Below are 24392 nucleotides of genomic sequence, written 5' to 3' on the forward strand. Positions count from 1 at the left end.
GTTCTTTAGATTTGTGAACTATGGAAGCACATTATATTCAAACCCGCCAGCTTCCATTGCTGAAAGGAGCAAGAGGGATGTCTGTCACGAACCGCCTCGTCTCAAATCCTTGCGTTTGAGTCGAGATCGCTGTGTGTAGGAATTATGTTTCTTTCAAATCCACCCCTGATCCGAATCAGCGGCAGAGCTTCAGAGGGGGTCACACACCAGACGAGCCAATAGGAGACGTGTCTAGCAGATGGAGAACGCACCCCGGGTGCTTCCAGTTTAATAGAATCCCGGTTCATGAAACTAAAAAAGCTGGTTTTGTACATTGTGCAAGAAATGTCGCGTTACCACCAGGGTATCGTTTCCTCCCTCTTTTAAAAGTTTTTGTTAATCAAAGCAGGAGAAGTACACAAATCGGTCGCACCTGATAAAAATAGTCCTGGTCTTCCCCGTGGCCTCCTCTCGGTCAGAGCGGAGGAGGCCAAACATAAGCCCTTATGGGCCAACGAAGCACTGACACCCCTGGTTCCCGAGGTTCACCCCACAGGGCTTTCGTAGAGGTGCTAGAAATGGAAATAGGAGTGGCCTCGGAGTTCCCCCGTTGAGTCCCTTCCTTCGAGACTCAGACGAGGATTCAAACTCTGCAGGCGATCTTTAGGAGAGTGTTCTGGAGCAATTTGTATTGGAGCCAAAGGTTTGGAATAACGGATATACTACGGTGTCGCATGCCTTCTACAAGCTGATGGCTTATAACGACACACACCTCAAACCCACCATTATACTAATCCATGAAACAGCGTGTGCACACACTGTTTCACGGTTTCACACAAACACTGTTTGTGAGAAACCAACTCATTGTCAAGCTCAGAGACCTGGGTTATTTTTTAACCAAATTATTATTATTATCAACATAAATTTACCAATACATACACATATTTATTTGTAAGTATTGTGAATAATTCATCAGCACCAATACTGTTTAAGAGAAAAGAAACAAAGTCATTGGAATTATGTTTAACAGAAATCGAACAAAGTCATTGAAATTATATTAACGTAATAAAATGTATATCCTTAAGTGATGTGTAAATTTACGTCATCGTTCCCTGCATGGCAAGGCCATTCTGAAGATCTTCACGACATTTCTTCTGTTGTAACCACAAAGTTCCTGTTGGGAACACAGTCCACATGTTACGGAATCATTTCGATTTGCCAACCAAACCTCTCATCTATAACATGTGTATAGTGAAATGTTTCTCACTTGATGATGGCGGGCAGGCGAGGGTCTTTATATAATCCATTATGCAGATACCCCAGAGAGCCTTCAAACGTTACCATCCTGACTCGTTTGTCATCCTGGACACTTAGCGCTGCCTGATACATCTGGAACAGAAACCCAGCACTCACACACAACAATGCCAACAATAATATTACCGCTATTATAACAGTTGTTATATACTGGCTCTTCTTACCTGTTCAGCGTTACGAAGCGTAGTTAAATGATCATCCTCTGAATGAAGGAACAGAAGCGGGTTCCTCATTTTCTTTACACTGCAACATTATGAGAGCAAGCCATTTGTTGTTACTGGTAGTCATGAACAATCAGCTTGAAGTCACAATGAGAAGCATTTCAACTAGCTCAATGCTTTAAATGACCTGGACATATCTGTAGTCAATGCTGAAAGTGACATATTCTACAAATACAAAATGCTGTCCAGCCCATACAACCCCATAGCCCCTCACCCACGCCAACTCAGCCAGCTAAGCTGAGCTGTTCGCCCAGGCAGCTGCACTGCCAGCTACATTGTACTGAATTTTTTAAATCTCCCGCCGAACCAGTAGGAAGGTCTCAATGCTACACATTGCGACTCTTAAGTGATGATACATATTTTTTGGATGGGTCACCAATCAAAGCAATCAAAACATACTTCTCGTCATTAGGGAAGATCATATCGCCCAATTCGTCTCTCAATATGAGCCTTTTTATCGTCCATGAATACTGGGAATTTTAGAAAAGATGTGGTGAGATATGCAGTGAAATTGGTCTGACATGAAAATCCATTACAGAAATAGGCAGAGCAAGGAGAGTTTAAAAATATTACCCTGTAGAAGTAACTTTGAGGCTCTGCCCCCCGTGCATTTTTAAATGCACCTTCAAGGATCACACCGTCAACTAGCACACCTTTAAAAGACATAGATGAAGAATGTGTCAGTGTGATCTTCCAAAGATGAACTAAGTTGTTTAGTGCAAATCAAATCATACCTTGCTCCATTAATCTGACAGCTGTGTTTGTAGCCACTCTGCAAGGGGAGAGGAAATGGAATCACTTTTCAATTAATACCCGACAATGAATCGTATCATTAATATTGTTATGATATGTCTTGGAAAAATTGACCTTGGAATCATTCAAATTATTCCTGTCATTAAAAGGGGTTATGTCAGTTCAACTTTGATTGCATTTCCTGCTTCCCTAGCCAGGTTTTGTAAGTATAGTCAGAATTTTTATTTCTTCAGATATGTGAACTGTAGGTTGGTATATCTAGTCGCAGAAAATATGTATTCATATAAAAAATAACCTTATTTTATGGATTACAACTTAACACACCTGCTCCTGCAAGTTTCAAATCTGCGATTCCCTCAAAATATTTTTGCCACAAATTTCCCTCTAAACGGCAAATATTAATATTCTCAGAAATCCAGATGTGGCTGGCTAGTTCACAGACCTGAACAGTAGGTGGAGCTGTATATCGGGGAGAAAACTCTATATACAAAAAAACAGCAGCTTTCCATTGCTCATTTGAGTAAGGGGTCTTTACATTGCTCATTTGAGTAAGGGGTCTTTACATTGCTCATTTGAGTAAGGGGTCTTTCCATTGCTCATTTGAGTAAGGGGTCTTTACATTGCTCATTTGAGTAAGGGGTCTTTCTGTTTCCAAACCATCTTGACTCTAATCCCTGTTTAAGGTGCAGTGTGTAGAATTGAGTGGCACCCAGCAGTTAGGTTGCAGATTGCAACCAACTGAATACCCCCACTCACCCCTCCCTTTCCAACGTTGCAGGAGAATCTAAGGTCGCCCATGCTGACCTGAATGTGTAAAGGGCTCTTTATGGTTCCACATTCGCGCAACGCAACGTCCTTGCGGACCCTCCAACGCAAGGGCCGGACATACGCCTCAGGTGATGCCAGTAACGCGTTACTTAATAATGCCGGAAGTGGTTGAAAGCCGTGTGTCAGTGTGTGCACCCAGGGCCGTAGCACCAAATTCTGGGACCTGTATACAAGAGGTACTGATGGGCCCCCCCCCGAATTCCCCCTACCAGCCCCCTGCGCAGAGTTTTTTTTTTGGGGGGGGGGGGGGGGGGGGAAGAACAATTGTTGACAAAACCGGTTGTCATTTTTTATTTGGAGGTGGCAGGGGGTGTTGTCGCAGCTAAATGTAACTAATAAAGTAACTTGTAATCTAACTTAGTTACTTTCAAAATCAAGTAATCAGTAAAGTAACTAAGTTACTATTTTAAGGAGTAACTAGTAATCAGATTACTTTTTCAAGGTAACTGTGGCAACACTGAACGCCTCCCAGAAATTGTAACCTTACGTCGAGGCGACGCAGAAGCAAGGGCTGTGATTGGTCCGCTCACTAAAACCCGACGCAGAACCATTAACCTTCACGACTGCGTCGAAGCGTCTGTGTGGTCATTGCGTTGCGGGAACGTGGGACCATAAAAAGTCCTTTAGGTGCCATTCGGTACTTCAAAATGATGGCATTGTCGACGACACCATCGCGTATAGCGTTAAGTGATGAGTGTCAGTGATTTTTTAAACGTTATTTAGTCTTTAAAACTATAGTCCATCAATTAGTTAGTTTATAGATCATCTTGATGTCAACATAGTTAATTATTCTACTTTGTCACTACTAGTGACTACTAGTGACTACTACTACTTTGGACAACACCCTCTCATTCGCACCCCATATTCACAACATCACCCGGACTGCATTCTTCCACCTCCGCAACATCGCCAGACTCCACCCATCACTGACCCAATCCAGCGCTGAAATCCTAGTTCACTCATTTGTCACATCACGCATAGACTACTGCAACGCCCTCCTCACCGGACTCCCCACCAAACTTATCAACAGACTGCAGATCATTCAGAACTCAGCCGCCCGGATCATCACCCGCACCAAATCATCTGACCACATCACCCCTGTCCTCATTCAACTTCACTGGCTCCCAGTACACTACCGCATCCAATACAAAACCCTACTCCTCACCTACAAAGCTCTCCGCAACCTAGCCCCCAGTTTTCTCTGCGACCTCCTCCAAGAATACACTCCCTCCCGCTCCCTCCGCTCAACCTCTGCTGGACTACTATGTATCCCCACATCACGACTCACTTCAATGGGTGCCCGGTCATTCAGCTGTTCAGCACCCAGGCTCTGGAACTCCCTCCCCCCACACATAAAACAGTCAGACACCATTTCAACCTTCAAGTCACAACTCAAAACTCACTTGTTCAAACTCGCACACAACGTCTAACTGATCACTGTTTTGATTGTTTTTTTTTTTATTTATTTCTTATTGCTTATGTTTATTTATTTATTTATTTATTTATTTTTTCCACAATGTCTTGCTTTTTAAAAAATGTATGATGACTATATGCTCTGTAAGGTGACCTTGGGTGTCTTGAAAGGCGCCTCTAAATTAAATGTATTATTATTATTATTATTACTACTAAAAGAAGACTGTAATATGCAGAAAACAGGAGTTAAATCCTATGTTTTTGTCAGTCTCTGACAACCATTTTCCACACCGCTCTGAGCGCATGTGGCTTAGTGTGCGTGATTGTGTTTGTTTGCGTCGGAATGAGGGCACTTATGTTTGATTTTCAAACTGATTCAGAAAATGACACATCTTCAACTCCAAACACCAACCAACAACTTCACAAATCGTAGAAAACAGTTACAATAATCCGTGACAATAATTCTGGTAGCCAGGTTCTAGTTCTTTCTCACCCGCTTCCAAGAGAGTGTCCCCAGATGAGCACTCGGCTGCCTCCGCTGTGCTCTTTGGCCCAACGTTGCAGCCAGACAGCGTCCTTGGTAAGGACTTCCTCCGTGGGCTTTCCAGTCGAGTCACCGTACCCTGACAGAATACCAAAAGATGGTGCTTACACTCATCAGGGAATTGACTTAGCTATGGCTTAACTTAACATATCAAACCTGTACATCTTGCGCCTGTACTATGCCACTGTTATCGTCGGGCATGGACAAAAAGGCCTGACGCAATTGGACAGACCTACAACCAATCAAATCTAAGAAACGTGTGAGCCATCAGTAGCAGCCATCTTGGTTGTTTCTAAAAAAGACCCAACAGTACATCCCATAGGGTGCTTGTACAGCCAATAAAGCGGCCCCATATTAGATCAACTGTTGTGATTGGTCCGACCAAGTCCAGGTCTGCTGGATATCTGTCTGAACAGGAGGGGGGCTGGATGCATTTGCTAGAGCAAATAAAGCATGAGCTCCCAGATTCGTATTGTTCCCAGTCTACGTACTTTTTCTCCCCCGACCAAATTAATTCCGAGACCTGAATCAACGGAAAACACCAATTGATTCAGAGAACTGAGCAAATGGATAGTTGGCTTTAATTCTAGACACATACGATTTAATGTCTGCATTGAAAAATATAATTAACATATCATTGAGTTTACAGGCCTATGAGACAAGGACCAACCTCTGTAATCCATTGACAACACATGGCAACCAATGGAACTCAATACCTGTTGAGACAAATTAATGTTTGATGAATTCCTTTCACATTTTCCATAGCTATAAAATCCTATTTTATGATTTCAAGGCGGTTACTCACGTTGACCACTCCAATGCGATGCTTGGCTGCCCTGTTTGAACGCAAACACATTTCAGTGAGAACCGACTGCTAACAACTAGTTTGGAGTACTTACTAATTCTATTGCTGTTACAATATAAATAAACCTGGTACCTTGTCTGTGTTCTACCATGTAGATAAATGATAACTGGACTTCCATCTTTCAGAGATCTGTGGTACCATGCAGAGTCCTTCCCTTGAGCTTCTTTCCACTTACCATCCGGGACAGTGTGCCTTGAGGAACAACCGTAGTAATAATACAACAATAGAGCTCGCATTAGTCAGCACTTCAAACCCTTCCTTGAAATGTAGCCTTGGGCTTGCAAACACACCATATGCCAAGGGAGATTCCTTCTTCAGGTTCAAGGTACATGTTGATGGTGTGATTTAGTGCCAGTTCAGCCGGATGACTGAGATCAAACACAAATGGTGCTCTGACTGCAAATATATAAATAAGTCAACAAAGGATTAATGGAGATACGTTTACAGGGTACTTTTGCATGGGTGGATTTGAACACTGATTTCCAGGAGTTAACTTACTTCGATGATAATATACACGCTGCCTTATTATTTCAGGAAGCTCCTCCAAGATAGGCATCATAATAAAAATAGCACAAAGTGCAAATGCGCCACTTTTTACCCAAAACCAGTATTTTGATCTGCAGGGAGAGACCGAAGGGTATGTGAAAGAGCGTCTGAGGGAACATGGTTGTTTATTACCAGGGGGAAAACCAGTGGGCATCGACATTAAGGTCTTAGAGCTCATCAGCCATTTGTAAGGCCATACTTTGTTTGTTTTATTGAATAAGCTGCAGTTATAATGGTTATGATTTGAATGATCACAACTTTGTCAGAGTAAAACTTACGCCAGCCCCTTCTTTTCCTGGCAAACGGTTGTTTTCGTCTGCATGCGAGAGGATGAGGACACATTCTCGCCATCAGAATGTTCAGTAACTCTTTTCCTCATTGTACTTAGTAATTACTAAGTAAGTAGAGTTAGTATGTGCAGGGAATATGAAATGACTGCGGCCTGAACTCCAACGCGTATCTGGACTAGTGTCTTTTACCAGCGGGGGGAATACAATATAGCGAAAATCCACCTCCGTCATATGTTGGGGGAGGCGCCAAGTAGTTGGAGAGAGGACCATGCATTGCATCGCTATCCCGGTAATTTTCAGTCTTTACTTCCTATGAGCAGCCGACTCCCTGAAAAGCATGACTGTGACAAAATGTATGCCCGAAACATGTACACATCTTTATTTTTTTTCTATTTCAGTCATAACCATGGATTTCAGACGGAAAGGGATGGCCCTTAGATTTGTCCCTCTTACTCGCCGCTAAACCCATGCATCAGAAAGTCCCGCCCTCTCCCTCGCCAATAACGGCTAGCTTGTAAGTCCGCCCTTTCCGGTAGACCCCCATGAGACCTCTGAGCTCGTAATCTAATAATGGGTCTCAATGGAGAGAAACGAGCTATTTCTTCCTTCTCAGAGACACACAAAGCGTAAACAAAAATGGAATTCCCATGAAAACGGACATTTCTGTTGCAGAAATAAAGATATATGTGGAACATTCTGCAACAGCTCAATACAAATACTTGTATGTTTGTTCGATAATTGTTGATCGGCAAAACCTTTTTTAGAAGTTTATTTCTGAATATAATTTAACTTAGTACGTGATTTGACGATGTAAAAATAGCCTACATGTCCTCATATGTCTTCATTTAGAAGTCAACTAGCAAGTCCACCTTTTGACCCTGTCAATAGTTTTGAACTAGCTGTAATGATTTACTAGTGATGATAAAAATTATGAATCCAATCACTTGTGCGGAGTGTTTGCATAACCACCTACAAAGTGAGAGGGACTTGTGTGTGCATGATCAATGATTTAGTTTCTGTGACTTGACAAAAACAAGTGGCTAGAATTAGCAAAATGTACATGCAAAGAAACCCTTATTTTCTAGGACTCTGCCAGCAGGAGAAAGTTTGAAGTGGTTACATTGAAAATACATATGCAAATAAATATTCGGCATAGCCGACAGAGAGAGTCCGGGCTGAGGGGGAGTCTCCCTGAACCTGACGGCTAAGGTACACTCCAAAGGTCAGATAGAGAAAATAAAGAAATCACAGAAGTACACACACACACACACACACACACACACACACACACACACACACACACACACACACACACACACACACACACACACACACACAGTATGCAAAATACATTGTCTGTAGATGCACGCCGTGCACATCCACATTGTGCACGTGGCTGTATAATCAAGTAGGGACGGTTTGGACCAACCTTCCCCGAGCGGCAGGCTGAGAGAGCCAGAAGAGGAGCCTTGCTCTTAGCCCCAGTGTCCTGATCCACGCAGATCATCTGGCACCTTCCACATCGACCTCCAACCTTAGTGTTTAAGAAGCACATAAGCGCACTATGGAAGCCCTTGTTGTATTGGATTCATCTTTTGTGTTTTTTGTCATGTATCCATGCAGCCCCACAACCAATCGATTCATTCCGTCATTCATTCATTAAATGCATCAGATGCGTCAGCTCACAAGAAATTGAGCGTTTCCGATGATCAGCTGTGACCAAGAACCCTCTTCGAATGGCTCCACTCCAGCGGCAACCAAATTGGCTCGAAAGCGGCTGATGAGATCCTGTCTCTCGAGAGGCTGGCCGTCTTCCGAGGATTCCTGTCTGTTCGGCAAACAGCGGACACAGAACGTGGAAGACGGCATATCCATTTCCATTTGTTGTTAATCTCAGAGCATTGAAAAACATTGACTTATTTTGTGTTAAAACCAAGTTAACCTGCTTCGAATCTGTTCCTGGATGAGGTCCACGCTGGCCTGGTTGATCAGGAGATATTGAGCTTCATTCACAAGGGAAAGCACAGCAGTGGAGGCTGCTGAAAGGGCAACAGCGTGCATTACCACAATTATTTGATGCAGTCCAGTTATTCCCATGTTTCACTTTAGTACATCACAGCGATTTTAAAGAAATGGAATAAAATGCACCACAACTGATTTTACATCAGTCCTCTTTATCAATACAAAACCATTTGTATGAAAAACTAAATAAAAACATAAAATGTAGTGGATCTGACGCCAAGCTTTTGACAAGCTTTTTGCAGTTTTACCTGTGTTCAATCTTTTCTGCCCTCCTCGGATAGAATCGGGACTTTGTCGTATCAGACAAAGTCGACATCTTCGGATGTAGCGGTCACTCTGCTTAAAGAGTCCTGGTGGAAAGATCGGCAGAAGAATATGGTTTGATGTTAAGGCTTCAAGGTCATTGGGGTCATCCGAAACCTTTGCGATGGGTCTGTCATTTAGTATTGCCTCTACCTCACAAAACAGCATCTGCAGGCCCCCATCGTTCAATACCTGCTGTCCAAGAACTGAGGTGAGCATGCTTCGTACTGAGCGAATCAGATGTTCCCAAACACCACCTTGATGTGAAGCAGCTGGTGTGTTAAAGCTCCACTTAATTCCATCTTGGATTTTCACATTGTTCAGCTCTACAAGGCTTTGTTTTAATATTTTGTTCGCACCCACGAAATTTGTGCCGTTGTCGGATCTCAAACTCGACACAGGGCCTCTTCTGCAAATTAATCACTGTATGTTATTAATGCAAGAGTGTGTGTCAATGGAGTCTGCCACTTCAAGGTGCACCGGATGACTGGTCAAGCAGGTGAAGAGCACTCAATAACTTTTTAAAAGGCTTCTTCCTCTTTTGACTGCGATTGGGCCAAAAAATCAACTCCCACGTTTGTGAAAGCGGTCTTGTCTGGCATAACCCTCTCTTCAGGTAAGTCTGCCAAGTTTTCCTCTGTGGCGTCTACACACAATACGTTTGAGTCGCCTTTCAATGAGGCGATTTCACTTGCAAACCTTTGTTTCTGAACAAAACAAATGATTGCCTTTTCTGCTTCATCATAATCTTGTGGAGTCAAGTTTTTTCCTACAAGAGTGGCTTTAGAACTCTGAAGTTTCTGTTCCACAGAACATTTAACTCTGGCGTCCTCATCGCTCTCAGCGGCTTTGAGTTCTTTCCTCTTTTGGCTCAGAAGCGATAGAACTCTTTTAAGCTGAAGGAACCAGGCAACAGCCACTTTAAGCTTCCTCCATGATGAGAAGTAGTTGATGAAGTGGTGTGTGGCATTATCGGCATATTTGACAATGGTATTCACTTTTTTTTCTCTTTTGACCTTGGGGTCATCAGCAGGAATCACAGCTGGATCCATGTCCGCTACAGGCCACTCCATTTCTGGCAAGTAGAGGAACTCTGGGCCTTTAATCCATCGTGATCTTGTAAGGAATTCCTCAGCTCTCATTCAACGAGATGCTTTATCTGCAGGGTTGACCTTGGTGTTTACATACTTCCACTGGTCCCCGTTGGTGGCTTCTCTGATAACAAAGGTATGAAAGCGCCTAGTTTCATTACAGATGTACTTCAGAACAGTTGTAAGAATCCTAATGGATCATATAGGGAGCTGACCACAGACAAAATGCCTCTCCTGGTCTGTGGACGTTCCCGTAATGCAGTCCTGAAGCTGAACTGGTTAGATTCCACACACCATTGCAATCCCAGTGCTCTTACATCTGTTGATCTGATGTCACCTGGGATTGACGTCAACACAGAACGGCTCTTTGTCTCCCATTTTTGGAGGCTGAATCCACCTTTGTTACAGAGTGCTGTCAAGTCTTTCACAATATGTATTGCATCTTTCTCCGTGGCTGTGGACTTCAGGCAGTCATCTACGTAGAAGCTGTAGTTGACTGTGCTTATCACTTCAGGAGGAAAATCAGATGCATTGTCCTCAGCAGCTCTCCTCAAGGCATAGTTGGCACAACTTGGGGCGATACTGCTCTAAACAGGTGTACTCTCATCCGATGTTCCACTGGCTCTAGATCAGTGATGCCACCAAAGGAAGCAGAGGAAGTTCACATGTTTATCAGGCCCCTGTACCTGATAAAACATTGCACGGATATCAGCCATGACTGCCACAAGTTCTTTCCTGAAACAAATGAGGACCCCTACAAGAGAGTTGGGGAGATCCGGACCCTGCAGAAGCTAGCAATTCAGGGATGTTCCTTTCTATGTGGCTCCACAGTCAAACATGATCCTTATCTTTCCTTTGGTGGGGTGATGTACTCCGTGATGAGGGATGAACCACACTTTTCCATCATCCTCTTCCAAATGATCCGTGGATACTACTTCTGCATAGCCTTGGTCCAACATATCATTCAGAAATGCGGTGTACTCCTGCTTAAACTGTTGATTTTTTTCAAAATTCCTCTTCAAACCCTGTAGCCGCAGTTCCGCCACAGAGCGATTATTTGGTAGCACAGGGTCTTCTTCTCTGAAGGGTAAGTCTATGCAGTAATGACCATTTTTCATTTCTGTTGAACTTTTTATAATCCCCATAAATGTAATGTCTCCTCTTGACAACTCCAACTGCTCCTCTGATACGTTCTCATTAAAGTCTTGGTTGTATTGTTTAATGAGCATTTTTTCGAGGCGTGCCTCAGAGACACGTTTCTTTGTTGTAACAACAGAGCAGCCAGTCTTCCCTTGGTTGATATCTCCACCACGAACTGGTCCATTAATGACCCGGCTGACTCTTGTTCGGACTGCGTATGGTCCTTCGCCTTGGCTGTTGATCAGCTCCCTGGGTTCCATCACTTTTGCTGCATCAGTGCCGATGAGCAAATCCACATCTGCAATAATATCGTGAAGCTTTACATTCCTCAGATAAGATCACTTTTCAACATCTCCTTGACGGGGAATGTTCAACCTTGACACCGGCATAGTATTTTGAGTTAAGGTATTAGGCCACTCATTAAAATCATTGGAATCCATACCAGACCCTTCCAAACCAGTGAATATGGTGGTGCCCACAATCTTTTGCTGACCCATTGTCCTTAGTACGATGTTGGCTGGCTTGCCTTTCAAGCCCAATTTCTCTGCCAAACTGACTGTACAGAAGGTACCGTAACTCCCCGGGTCCAGAAATGCATACGTGTGCAAAATTGTGTTACTCATGTGGGCAATAACTTTGACTGCACCAATGGAAATGACAGCATTGTTCTCATCACTGGCCCCTTTATGCCCACATGTCTGAGGCTGTCCAGGTTAAAAGCTTAGTGGAGAACTCACAGATGCTTGTATTTCTTTAAAGGATGTACTTTTATCCTTTATCTCAATGTGAAGTACTGAGGGATGCTTCTTCTGACACACATTGCAATCCAAGCAACTCCTGCAGGCTTTACTTATGTGGCCAGGCTTTAGGCAACCAAAACAAATTCCTTTTTCTATTATGAAAAATATCTTGTCCTGATGCATCTTCATCCTAAAGAGTGAGCATTTCTCCATCGAGTGACTTGTCTGTTTGCAAAATAAACAGCATTTGATGTTACTTGGAGTAGAAGAGGATTTGATCTCATTGTCATCATAGCTTCTATCTCCATCATTCACTGCAGTGATGCTGGTGGCAAACGTGCTTCTTTCCTTCCTTTGATTTGCATAATCTGTATTTGGTAGGGGTGTGAATCTTTGGCTTCAGACGATTCGATTCGATTAACGATTCAGTAGTTGGCGATTCGATTCGATTAACGATTCAGTAGTTGGCGTTTCAAGGACAATTATTTTTTTTTGGAACGATTCGATTCGATTCTGTAAACCACGATTCGATTCAGTAACTTTTAACCAAAATTCTATATCCGTGAAATAAACATGCAATAATGTGACACCCCATGTCAATTTTACCATTATTCTTTGCGAAGCCAAAATGCTTCCACACTTTGGATTTCAAGTTTGCTGGTGCATTAACAATCTCGCTGCCGCTCTCTGCCATGTTTGAAATGCACCAGTAGAGGGTGAGGGAGAAAAAAAACTCTTGTGGGATTTCCTTGCAAGCGGACTAACTGATGACAGAGTTACGGATTACCGAGCTGCACTTCACAAAATAAACATGTAAACTAAGTCTTAAACCATTAATCATAATCGATTCATACGATTTAAAGCATTTATATCGATTATTGGTGAAGCCAAAGCGATCATTCTATTTATTTATTTTTGCAGATCGATTTAGTTGAATCGGTAGGACTGACAATCGATTCATCGATGCATCGCATGAATCGTTGCACCCCTAGTATTTGGTGCTTTTTTCTGGCTGGCAGGTTGTGATTCTTGAATGTTGCCAATAAGCGGGTGAGAAACAATCTTGACTTGTTTCTCCAAAAAGGACACAAGGTCAGTGAACACAACTCGTCCTCTTTTCTCCTGCAGATCACATGTAACCGTCCTCCACCTTTCCCTTAGCTTATAGGGCAGTTTCAAATTAATCTTTCTAAAGTTGGATGGCATATCCAACTCCTTCATATACACAATTTGCTGTGTTAAATTGGCACAACCTCAAAGACCAGAGACAACTATTGCAGCGCTTACACGTGCTCTGTTTTAATGGGTGGCCAGTTGTGAATTGTATCCATATATGCTGAAGCAATTTTATGTCCATTTCCAAAATGCTCAGTAAGAAGGGATTTAGCCGTTTGATAGCCCCGAGCAGGGGGTAGATGATGACAGCTGTTAGATTTCATCTTATTTCTAAACTGTTCGTATAGACTCTGCGTTGTGTATTTTCCGTCGTAGTAGTAATTCTTGAAGTCGAAATCAAAGCAACTTGACAGGTTGGATCAGAGGGTTGAATAGATGGTTTATTCCAGGATGTAATTCAGCGAGATACAGACTTAGGTTGAATAATCTATAGTGGACGCGGTTGAGGAGCAGTTTTGAGACGTGTTCCTTGGCTGTCGAACCCTCTTCTCACCGAACCAAAGGGTTGGGGCGAGTATTATACACAGAGATATATGGCCCTGGCTATGTCCCAGAGGACCAGGTTGGTTCATCCTTTTTGAGACATAACAAATGGCAGAATGTTGGAAATAACACCCTGTATCAGTGTGAGAGGCACTGGCCTGGGGGTAGATGCCAGGGGGTAGATGATGACAGCTCTTCACCAGGCCTCTGGGCTGACCCCTGGTGTACTGTTCCAAAAAATGCAGGCGGTCACTCCAATTATCTGTTTTTCCTTCTATGCCAACTTCAAAAGCTCTAATGAAGGATTGAAACTGCAGCGGATCACCATCAAACACATGAATATTTAGATTTTATATATAGATTTTGCTAAACCAGCAATGTTGTGATGTCATTCTGACGCTGCATGATGGTCACAATCTCATTTTGGGTGTTATGGTTGCTTCCTAGATTGAGATAGGATTCACGTCCACACTGTTGAGCATCATGAACCATTTGTGTGCCTTGTGTTGGAATATCTGTTGCAGGTCTGAAGTCAATTTGTGTCACAGCCATTTGTTTAGGCCTGACAACCAGGTTCACCCAGACTTTTACCTTTGTTTGCATTTTTTGCGACAAAAAATTTGCATGTGGACTCAGTTGGCTTGTTATTTGAGCTTGGTTCCTTTCAAAGTAAGAGTTCATTCCGTTGGATGCTTTAGAACCACACTTTCAGTTCACCTCCAGCACATGAGGTTTTGCATTGGCTACTGCCAGTTCGGTTTCCAGAACAAACGTTTCCTTTTCTTTTCTTAGTTCCTCTCCTTTGGCTTCCAGGGAATGTTTCCTTGTTAATGCATTCATCCACTCTGTTAGTGCTGCCTTATCAGCTTCAACTTTTATTCTTGCAGAGGAAGTGGAAGATGAGGCTTTGGATACATGAGAATTGGTTATGTAATGAGATCCCTTAGGACATGAAATGTTTGAAACACTGTTCTCTGGATTAATTACATCAGAAGCAACACTTATGATTTCTGGAGGTTCGTTAACATTTTCTTTTGTTTGCACATATGGGTGACCGGCATCAGGTAACCAGTTCTTAGCTTCTTCTGTAAAATCACAAAACGTTTTATTTTTTGCATGAAAATATTTATTTTGTCTTTCAACTTCCCTCTCGGGCAGGTTTAAATTAAAAAAAGATTCATGTGTTTCAGTTGCTTCCTCATAGCATTGAATGAACTGACCCAGCTGATATTGCACTGCATTCACATCGTGAGTGGATTTCATCAAGACACACATTTGTTCCATGTACTTTTTTGCTTGTTTGCATTTTAGAGACCTATCTTTTTTGGCAAATTTCGATGTGGAATACCAAGCCTTTGGCTGTAAGCTTCACGTTCCTGTTTTGTTTTTTTGTCACAGTGTCGGACATTTCCATGTTGTCTCAAATTAAATTGGCACACCTTTTATTTTCCTCTTCAACACAACATTTGTCACACATCAGACATCTGGCTTTGCATCAGTGATTTTATGAATGAATGCTCTATGAATGAGCTTATCTGGTGACGTAGTGGGCATCACCATCGCATACTGGCTAGTAAACTTTTTGACTTATTTACACATCAACTTGCTTATGTGGTACACTCAAAACCAGACCACTATTTCAAGTTGTAATTTTGAAAGAGTTTATATGTAAAACCGGTGATCATTAATTTATATTTTTGAGTACTTATTTATCGCTAATTGTTATGGTCTAATTGTGGGGACCGGGAGTAAATATTTGTTGTGAGACAAAGCGTTAGTACTGGGAAACGGAAGGGTGGAACCAAAGTGTGTTGCAGTCCGGAATTCTATGGTTGAGGGGCACTTCCGGTTCCTCGCCAGACGGATTTCGGAAAAATGAAAACAAAGCTTCATTGCTTCATTCCTGTACTGACATCTACCTGCTTTTCAGGTTTGTACCCTGTGAAAATCACACATATTACTATCTTCCTGAATCGGAACATATTATAAACAGGTTGATAAACTTTGGGTACAGTTTTAAGTCTGTAATGTCGATTTATGAACTTTTGAAAAGTCCTTTGTCTGTTTCGCGCCAAACGGCTTTTTGTGTAAAATTGCAGTTGGTCGTTCGCAGAGAATATTATTGTGGCAACACGCACATCGTAGAGCATGATTAAGTTTACTTTGGCTCTGAACACCTGACATAAATGTTTTAGAATATATTTCATGTGATTAAGAGGTTGATGACGTTATGATAGGATATCTTATAGAGTATAAGAAAAGTGTTTATATGATGTGTTATAGCTATATGCTTAGCCTGTCAGTTAGGCAGACCTATCAACCATTGTAGTGCAGGCAGTGGTTTAATGTAAATTCCCAAAGTGTTTATTGTCTATTGTCGTAAATGGGAGAACAGTCTTTTAAATGACAAGTGTTATTGTGGTGTAAAGCCAAAGTATATTTAGGTTTGAGATTTTATTTATTATATAGGAACAATTGTTCCTATATAATTTCACAACAGTGTGAAACAATAACTCGAGCACTCCAATAGTGTTACCGTTTTCCACTACGGCTTTGAGAGGGAATTTGAGAGGGGAGCTTGTAAGCGCAAGACCCCGAGTTGATCTGGCTGCCGAGTCGATCTGGTACCCACAGCTGCTAATCATCAAAAATTAAACACATCAGAATCCAGACAAATAATCAATGCTGCCAGCTAACCTCAATCGAACGACTTTATCAGACGTGTACATCGCACAGCCACATCGAGAGACTGCCGCAAATTTTGGGAGTATAGGAGACTAAAAAGCTGGTTTTGTACATTGTGCAAGAAATGTCGCGTTACAACAAGGGTAACGTTTCCTCCCTCTTTTAAAAGTTTTGGTTAATCAAAGCAGGAGAAGTACACAAATCGGTCGCACCTGATAAAAATAGTCCTGGTATTCCCCGGGGCCTCCTCTCAGTCAGAGCGGAGGAGGCCAAACCTAAGCCCTTATGGGCCAAAGAAGCACTGACACCCCTGGTTCCCGAGGTTCACCCCACAGGTGAACCTTATAAGGGAACGGTTTGCAATAAGGGATACACTACGGTGTCGCATGCCTTCTACAAGCTGATGGCTTATAACGACACACACCTCAAACCCACCATTATACTAATCCATGAAACAGTGTGATATTCTGCATCCCCTGTTCCTGTATTAATATTGCTGTCTTTTAAGTGTTAAGCATCCTTTATATAGATGTATACATGTCTCTAATGTAAAGAAAAGAAAAGGAAAGAGGCAGGCCTTTTACTGTTTGTGTGAAACCATGTCATTGTCAAGCTCAGAGACCTGGGTTATTTTTTAACCAAATACTTATTAACATACATTTACCAATACATATATATAAGTATTGTGAACAATTCATCAGCACCAATACTGTTTAACAGAAATGTAAGGGCAATCAAACAAAGTCATTGGAATTATATTAACGTAATTAATGTATATCCTCTCAATTCATGTGATGTGTAAATTTACGTCATCGTTCCCTGCAAGGCGAGGCCATTCTGAAGATCTTCACGACATTTCTTCTGTTGTAACCACAAAGTTCCTGTTGGGAACACAGTCCACATGTTACGGAATAATTTCGATTAGCCAACCAAACATCTCATCTAACACATCTGTATAGTGAAATGTTTCTCACTTGATGATGGCGGGCAGGCGAGGGTCTTTATATAATCCCATATGCAGATACCCTAGAAAGCCTTCAAACGTTACCATCCTGACTCGTTTGTCACCCTGGACACTTAGCGCTGCCTGATACATCTGGAACAGAAACCCAGCACTCACACACAGCAACGACAACAATAATATTACCGTTATTATAACAGTTGTTATATACTGCCTCTTCTTACCTGTTCAGCGTTACGAAGTGTAGTTAAATGATCATCCTCTGAATGAAGGAACAGAAGCGGGCTTCTCATCTTCTTTACACTGCAACATTATGAGAGCAAGCCATTTGTTGTTACTGGTAGTCATGAACAATCAGCTTGAAGTCACAAGGAGAAGCATTTCAACTAGCTCAATGCTTTAAATGACCTGGACATATCTGTAGTCAATGCTGAAAGTGACATATTCTACAAATACAAAATGCTGTCCAGCCCGTACAACCCCATAGCCCCTCACCCACGCCAACTCAGCCAGCTAAGCTGAGCTGTTCGCCCAGGCAGCTGCACTGCCAGCTACATTGTACTGAATTTTTTAAATCTCCCGCCGAACCAGTAGGAAGGTCTGAATGCTACACATTGCGACTCTTAAGTGACAATACATATTTTTTGGATGGGTCACCAATCAAAGCAATCAAAACATACTTCTCGTCATTAGGGAAGATGACGTCATTGGCCACTTCGTCTCTCAATATGAGCCTTTTTATCTTCGATGAATACTGGGAATTTTAGAAAAGATGAGGTGAGATATGCAGTGAAATTGGTCTGACATGAAAATCCATTACATGAAAAGGCAGAGCAAGGAGAGTTTAAAAATATTACCCTGTCGAAGGGATTTTGAGGCCAATACATCTGTACATTTTTAAATGAACCTTCCAGGATCACAGCGTCAACTAGCACACCTTTAAAATACATAGATGAAGAATGTGTCAGTGTGATCTTCCAAAGATGAACTAAGTTGTTTGGTGCAAATCATATCATACCTTGCTCCATTAATCTGACAGCTGTGTTTGTAGCCACTCTGCAAGGGGAGAGGAAATGTAATCACTTTTCAATTAATACCAGACAATGAATCGTATCATTAATATTTTTATGAGATGTCTTGGAAAAATTGACCTTGGAATCATTCAAATTACTCCTGTCACTAAAAGGGGTTATGTCAGTTCAACCTTGATTGCATTTCCTGCTTCCCTAGCCAGGTTTGGAGTTTAATTGTACTCTTAAGTATTGTAAGTGTAGTCAGAATTTTTATTTCTTCAGATATGTGAAATGTAGGTTGGTATATATAGTCGCAGAAAATATGTATTCATATAAAAAATGACCTTATTTTATGGATTAAGACTTAACACACCTGCTCCTGCAAGTTTCAAATCTGTGATTCCCTAAAAATATTTTTGCCACAAATTTCCCTCTAAACGGCAAATATTAATATTCTCAGAAATCCAGATGTGGCTGGCTAGTTCACAGACCTGAACAGTAGGTGGAGCTGTATATCGGGGAAAAAACTCTATATACAAAAAAACAGCAGCTTTCCATTGCTCATTTGAGTAAGGGGTCTTTACATTGCTCATTTGAGTAAGGGGTCTTTCCATTGCTCATTTGAGTAAGGGGTCTTTACATTGCTCATTTGAGTAAGGGGTCTTTACATTGCTCATTTGAGTAAGGGGTCTTTCTGTTTCCAAACCATCTTGACTGGAATCCCTGTTTAAGGTGCAGTGTGTAGAATTGAGTGGCACCCAGCAGTTAGGTTGCAGATTGCAACCAACTGAATGCCCCCACTCACCCCTCCCTTTCCAACGTTGCAGGAGAATCTAAGGTCGCCCGTGCTGACCTGAATGTGTAAAGGGCTCTTTATGGTTCCACATTCACGCAACGCAACGTCCTTGCGGACCCTCCTTGCGGACCCTCCTTGCGTCCACCGCAAGGGCCGGACGTACGCCTCCAAGAAATTGTAACCTTACGTCGATGCGATGCAGAAGCAAGGGCTGTGATTGGTCCGCTCACTAAAACCCGACGCAGAACCATTAACCTTCACGACTGCGTCGAAGCGTCTGTGTGGTCATTGCGTTGCGGGAACGTGGGACCATAAAAAGTCCTTTAGGTGCCATTCGGTACTTCAAAATGATGGCATTGTCGACGACACCATCGCGTATAGCGTTAAGTGATGAGTGTCAGTGTTTTTTTTAAACGTAAATATACTTTAAACACTTTTGACGAATATGTGAATTGAATGCAGAACCTTTGAGTGTTTTAGAATACATTTACAGTCAAAAATGAGTGTAATGTAAAATAAATAACTAACTCCCAATGTGCTGCGCTCGTGAGCAGTGACTAACACGTGCGTGCTGAGCAGTATGGTCTCACCGTTAGAGTCTACAGTATAACAAATTAACATGGCCTGGGACCTAAAGAAAAACAGGCACAACATGCTCAAACAACGCGTCTTGTGTACATTGGTGAGGTGAGCGCGCAGCTGCCTGAGCGAGCGTGCTTTCATGTTGTACGGTAAAATTCGATCTCCTCTTTTTTACTCCAGCTAAAGTTGTTAGTTAGCAAGGCGAGTAGGAGCGCAATCTGCAGGATACTAGGCGCAATAACATTTATAAAAATAAAATAAATAAAAAAAAAAAAAAAAAAACATTGGTTGTAATCGGCGTCTTTTTGGCCGATGCCGATTATCTTCAAAAAGGCTATAATCGGCCCATTAAATTGGCAGGCCGATAAATCGGTCGGGCCCTAGTCACTACTACTAAAAGAAGACTGTAATATGCAGAAAATAGGAGTTAAATCCTATGTTTTTGCCAGTCTCTGACAACCATTTTCCACACCGCTCTGAGCGCATGTGGCTTGGTGTGCGTGATTGTGTTTGTTTGCGTCAGAGAGAGGGCACTTATACGGTAATTGTGCTTATACTTGCAGCTATAGTACTCTTCGGATACTTATATTAAAATGCCTGAAGCTCACTCACGGCAGCATTGGACGTTGAAACACAAATGTATTTATTCTCAAATAATTGTAATTATTATCAGTCTACATCACTCCCCGATACGCGCATGTCATGCAGAAAGAGACGAGAGCTACAAGAGCCGCAATCATGTCTTGTTGTGCGGTTGGTTGCAAAAACCGTTTTAATAAGACTAACGAAATGCAGGAGTTTTACAGGATACCATCGATTCGCACCCCATTTAAGGCAAACAGGAGACGTCTTTGGTTGCAAGCTATCAGAAGAAGCAATTGGAACGAGCAGATGATTAAAGGCTAGGCTTACTACCGCCAATAAATAAAACGGTATAAAAAATAAAAACTCCGAATACCAACCAACAAATTTACAAGTCTTAGAAAACAGTTACAATAATCCGTGACATTAATTCTGGTAACCAGGTTCTAATTCTTTCTTACCCGCTTCCAAGAGAGTGTCCCCAGATGAGCACCCGGCTGCCTCCGCTGTTCTCTTTAGCCCAACGGTGCAGCCAGACAGCGTCCTTGGTAAGGACTTCCTCCGTGGGCTTTCCAGTCGAGTCACCGAACCCTGACCGAATACCAAAAGTTGGTGCTTCAACTCATCAGGGAATTTAAAGGGGACCTATTATGCTTTTTCGACTTTTATGACCTATAAACGTTGTTATAATGATTGATAGTCATGTTTACCCATACACAAAAAACGATGTAGATTTTCGGGAAACTCTTCCTCTCATCTGGGCGCTTTCAGCATTCTCTGTCAACGCTCCGTTTCGTCCTTCTCCGCCCCCTCGCCCCCCTCCTACCAACCCAACTCCGTTGTGATTGGTTACCTTCCTTGAGGCGCGTCCGCGGGCCGATTTGACCAGGCATATGGGGGCGCGGCAGGAGTGCCTCTACGTAGATGATTTCCCGGAAATGTGAACAAGTGAATCGCAAACGTTGCCCCGAGTGTTTAGCGCTCTGCACAGCCACCCCAGACTGTCAGCAGGGAATACGTCGAAATGCATGTACGTCATTATTTGACACTAGTAGTAGTATGGTTAAACATGACTATCAATCATTATAACAACGTTTATAGCTCATAAAAGTCGAAAAAGCATAATAGGTCCCGTTTAACATAACAAACCTGTACATCTTGCGCCTGTACTATGCCACTGTTATCGACGGGCATGGAAAAAAAGGCCTGACGCAATTGGACAGACCTACAACCAATCAAATCTAAGAAACGTGTGACCCATCAGTAGCAGCCATCTTGGTTGTTTCTAAAATGACCCAACAGTGCATCCCATATGGTGCTTGTACAGCCAATAAAGCGGCCCCATATTAGATCAACTGTTGTGATTGGTCCGACCAAGGCCAGGTCTGCTGGATATCTGTCTGATCTCCATGACCCAAATCAATGGAGAACAGCAATTGATTCAGAGAACTGAGCAAATGGATAGTTGGCTTTAATTCTAGACACATACGATTTAATGTCTGCAGTGAAAAATATAAATAACATATCATTGAGTTAGGCTTAGGGTTTTTGAGACAAGGACCAACCTCTGTAATCCATTGACAACACATGGCAACCAATGGAACTCAATACCTGTTGAGACAAAATAATGTTTAATGATTTCCTTTCACATTTTCCATAGCTATAAAATCCTATTTTATGATTTCACGGCGGTTACTCACGTTGACCACTCCGATGCGATGCTTTGCTGCCCTGTTTGAACGCAAACACATTTCAGTGAGAACCGACTACTAACAACTAGTTTGGAGTAGTTACTAATTGTTACACTATAAATAAACCTTGTACCTTGTCTGTGTTCTTCCATGTAGATAAATGATAACTGGACTTCCATCTTTCAGAGATCTGTGGTACCATGCAGAGTCCTTCCCTTGAGCTTCTTTCCACTTATCATCCGGGACAGTGTGCCTTGAGGAACAATCGTAGTAATAATACAACAATAGAGCTTGCAATAGTCAGCACTTCCTTGAAATGTTGGGTTGCAAACACACCATATGCCAAGGGAGATTCCTTCTTCAGGTTCAAGGTACATGTTGATGGTGTGATTTAGTTCCAGTTCAGCCGGATGACTGAGATCAAACACAAATGGTGCTCTGACTGCAAATAGATAGACAAAGTTAGCCTATATAAATAAGTCAACAAAGGATTAATGGAGATTTGTTTACAGGGTACTTTTGCATGGGTGGATTTTCAGTGAGTTAACTTACTTCGATGATAATATACACGCTGCCTTATTATTTCAGGAAGTTCCTCCAAGATAGGCATCATAATAAAAATAGCACAAAGTGCAAATGCGCCACTTTTTACCCAAAACCAGAATTTTGATCTGCAGGGAGAGACCGAAGGGTATGTGAAAGAGCGTCTGAGGGAACATGGTTGTTTATTACCAGGGGGAAAACCAGTGGGCATCGATATTACATAAGCTCAACAGCCAGTAAGGCCATAGGCCTACTTTATCTTTGTTATATTGAATAAGCTGCAGTAATACAATAATGGTTATGATTTGAATGATTAGTAAAACTTACGCCAGCCCCTTCTTTTCCTGGCAAACGGTTGTTTTCTTCTGCATGCGAAAGGATGAGGACACATTCTCGCCATCAGAATGTTCAGTAGGCCTAACTCTTTTCCTCATTGTACTTAGTAATTACTAAGTAAGTAGAGTTAGTATGTGCAGGGAATATGAAATGACTGCTGCCTCAACTCCAACGCGTACCTGGAGAGTGTCTCTTACCAGCGGGGGGACTACAAAATAGCAAAAATCCACCCCCCTTGGGGGAGGAGCCTAGTAGGTGGAGACTGGAGAGAGGACCAAAAATGAGGACCAAAAATGAGGAGGACTGAAAATTCTAAATGTCCCCGGTCAGAATGACCAATGGAAATGATTCTCTGCACAATTTGAATTGTGTTTAAATATACTACAGTGGTCTTTGTTTAGCTAATTCATGTTAAACAATGAGGGTTTTGATTGTCGGGTCGGGCCTTTGATCGAGCGTTTGTGTTTTTTTTGTTTTTGTTATGATTGCTTTATTGGCCTAATCTGAGGAGAAATCTATGCCATAAACAGAAATATTATAGGCCTTTATTACACGGGTCTTCTCAATGCCGTTCACTTGCATGGGTAGTAGTCCGGTAACTTGTCAACCCCAGCGTCTTCGTTTGCTAAGCGACGACATCGTCTTTGGCGGACTACTTCACTGCTCATCAACATTTTGAACTCTGGTAACGAATAAATGGTAAAAAGACACACCATCTGAAGTTATTTTCCAAATAAGATTTGAAAAGCTTTGGAAGTTTATTTACAACACTATTTACATGGTTCGAAGTAGTTCACTTTTTTAATTTTTTAATACAGTTCAACGGGACCGTTCCGTCTATAGAGATAGACTGTGTTTTATTTGAACTTTGATATTGTTTTTGGACTGAGAAATCGTTGAGTGACCTGAGAGTTCTGAAGCCACGTTACGATCGACGAGAGAAGATGGCGAGCCTTTCCCAATAGGAGCTGAACTACTATCGTTTGGCATCTCCCAGATTCATCTGCCTTCTGGAGGAGGACACACGCTGTTCGAATCAGTTGCGGTAGGGCTGTTTGGTGCCATCGTTATTTCGACCATGAGTGGATTATATTTTTGCAACATTAACCCAACGCGCACGCAGTAAGGGTGGACTCATTCACCCCAGACACAGACTACACAACGTGGTCAGTTTTGTTAGCATCCATTGATTGCACGGACGGCAGTGTATTGTCAAGCTTATGTTTTATTGAATTGTTGAACTGTGAACATTATCCGTGAATGTTATCTTTGTTATTTTTGTTTCATTGTTATTTTTACTGGTGATGTGATTGCAGCTAATTATATGATATAACTAAACCGAAGCTCACTGGTTCCGTTAGCATATAACTAGCAACTAGAAAAAAACAAATATCTGATTACTTGATTCTAAATAGGCCTATTGCAGCTGTTGCACCTATTGCAGCTATTGAAACTTGACCCATTGAAATTATTGAAACTAATTAATTACAAATTA

The 24392-nt window shown here is 42.0% G+C and overlaps 3 protein-coding genes across 4 annotated transcripts; all 3 read right to left on the reverse strand.

Annotated features, from left to right (window-relative positions):
- Nucleotides 1-865: 865 nt before the first annotated feature.
- Nucleotides 866-7690, reverse strand: LOC115560142 (lysophosphatidylserine lipase ABHD12). The gene is made up of 13 exons (XM_030379465.1): nucleotides 6742-7690; nucleotides 6416-6534; nucleotides 6208-6313; nucleotides 5990-6109; nucleotides 5858-5888; nucleotides 5723-5768; nucleotides 5002-5131; nucleotides 2249-2286; nucleotides 2088-2167; nucleotides 1914-1984; nucleotides 1458-1536; nucleotides 1247-1368; nucleotides 866-1153 (listed from the first exon to the last, which is right to left on the reverse strand). The coding sequence occupies exons 1-13, from the start codon at nucleotides 6840-6842 to the stop codon at nucleotides 1120-1122; spliced, it is 1077 nt and encodes a 358-aa protein (XP_030235325.1). The 5' UTR covers nucleotides 6843-7690; the 3' UTR covers nucleotides 866-1119.
- On the reverse strand, nucleotides 7110-11639 carry LOC115560166 (molybdenum cofactor sulfurase-like). Of its 2 annotated transcripts, XM_030379496.1 has the most exons (5): nucleotides 9024-9488; nucleotides 8696-8792; nucleotides 8440-8581; nucleotides 8183-8287; nucleotides 7110-7980 (listed from the first exon to the last, which is right to left on the reverse strand). In XM_030379496.1, the coding sequence occupies exons 1-5, from the start codon at nucleotides 9295-9297 to the stop codon at nucleotides 7870-7872; spliced, it is 729 nt and encodes a 242-aa protein (XP_030235356.1). In that variant the 5' UTR covers nucleotides 9298-9488; the 3' UTR covers nucleotides 7110-7869. The 2 variants fall into 2 exon arrangements, 1 of the variants encoding a protein (XP_030235356.1); XR_003979687.1 differs by lacking the exon at nucleotides 7110-7980 and having other exon boundaries at nucleotides 8184-8287; nucleotides 8696-8789; nucleotides 9024-11639.
- Nucleotides 11640-16405: 4766 nt separating this feature from the next.
- Nucleotides 16406-23099, reverse strand: LOC115560141 (lysophosphatidylserine lipase ABHD12). The gene is made up of 13 exons (XM_030379464.1): nucleotides 22889-23099; nucleotides 22571-22689; nucleotides 22355-22460; nucleotides 22152-22271; nucleotides 22028-22058; nucleotides 21893-21938; nucleotides 20789-20918; nucleotides 18373-18410; nucleotides 18212-18291; nucleotides 18035-18108; nucleotides 17579-17657; nucleotides 17368-17489; nucleotides 16406-17274 (listed from the first exon to the last, which is right to left on the reverse strand). Exons 1-13 carry the CDS (start codon nucleotides 22993-22995, stop codon nucleotides 17241-17243), a joined length of 1086 nt encoding a protein of 361 aa, XP_030235324.1. The 5' UTR covers nucleotides 22996-23099; the 3' UTR covers nucleotides 16406-17240.
- Between the last annotated feature and the right edge of the window lie 1293 nt (nucleotides 23100-24392).

The sequence above is a fragment of the Gadus morhua genome, chromosome 15, assembly GCF_902167405.1.
Source record: "Gadus morhua chromosome 15, gadMor3.0, whole genome shotgun sequence".
Classification (NCBI taxonomy): Eukaryota; Metazoa; Chordata; class Actinopteri; order Gadiformes; family Gadidae; genus Gadus; species Gadus morhua.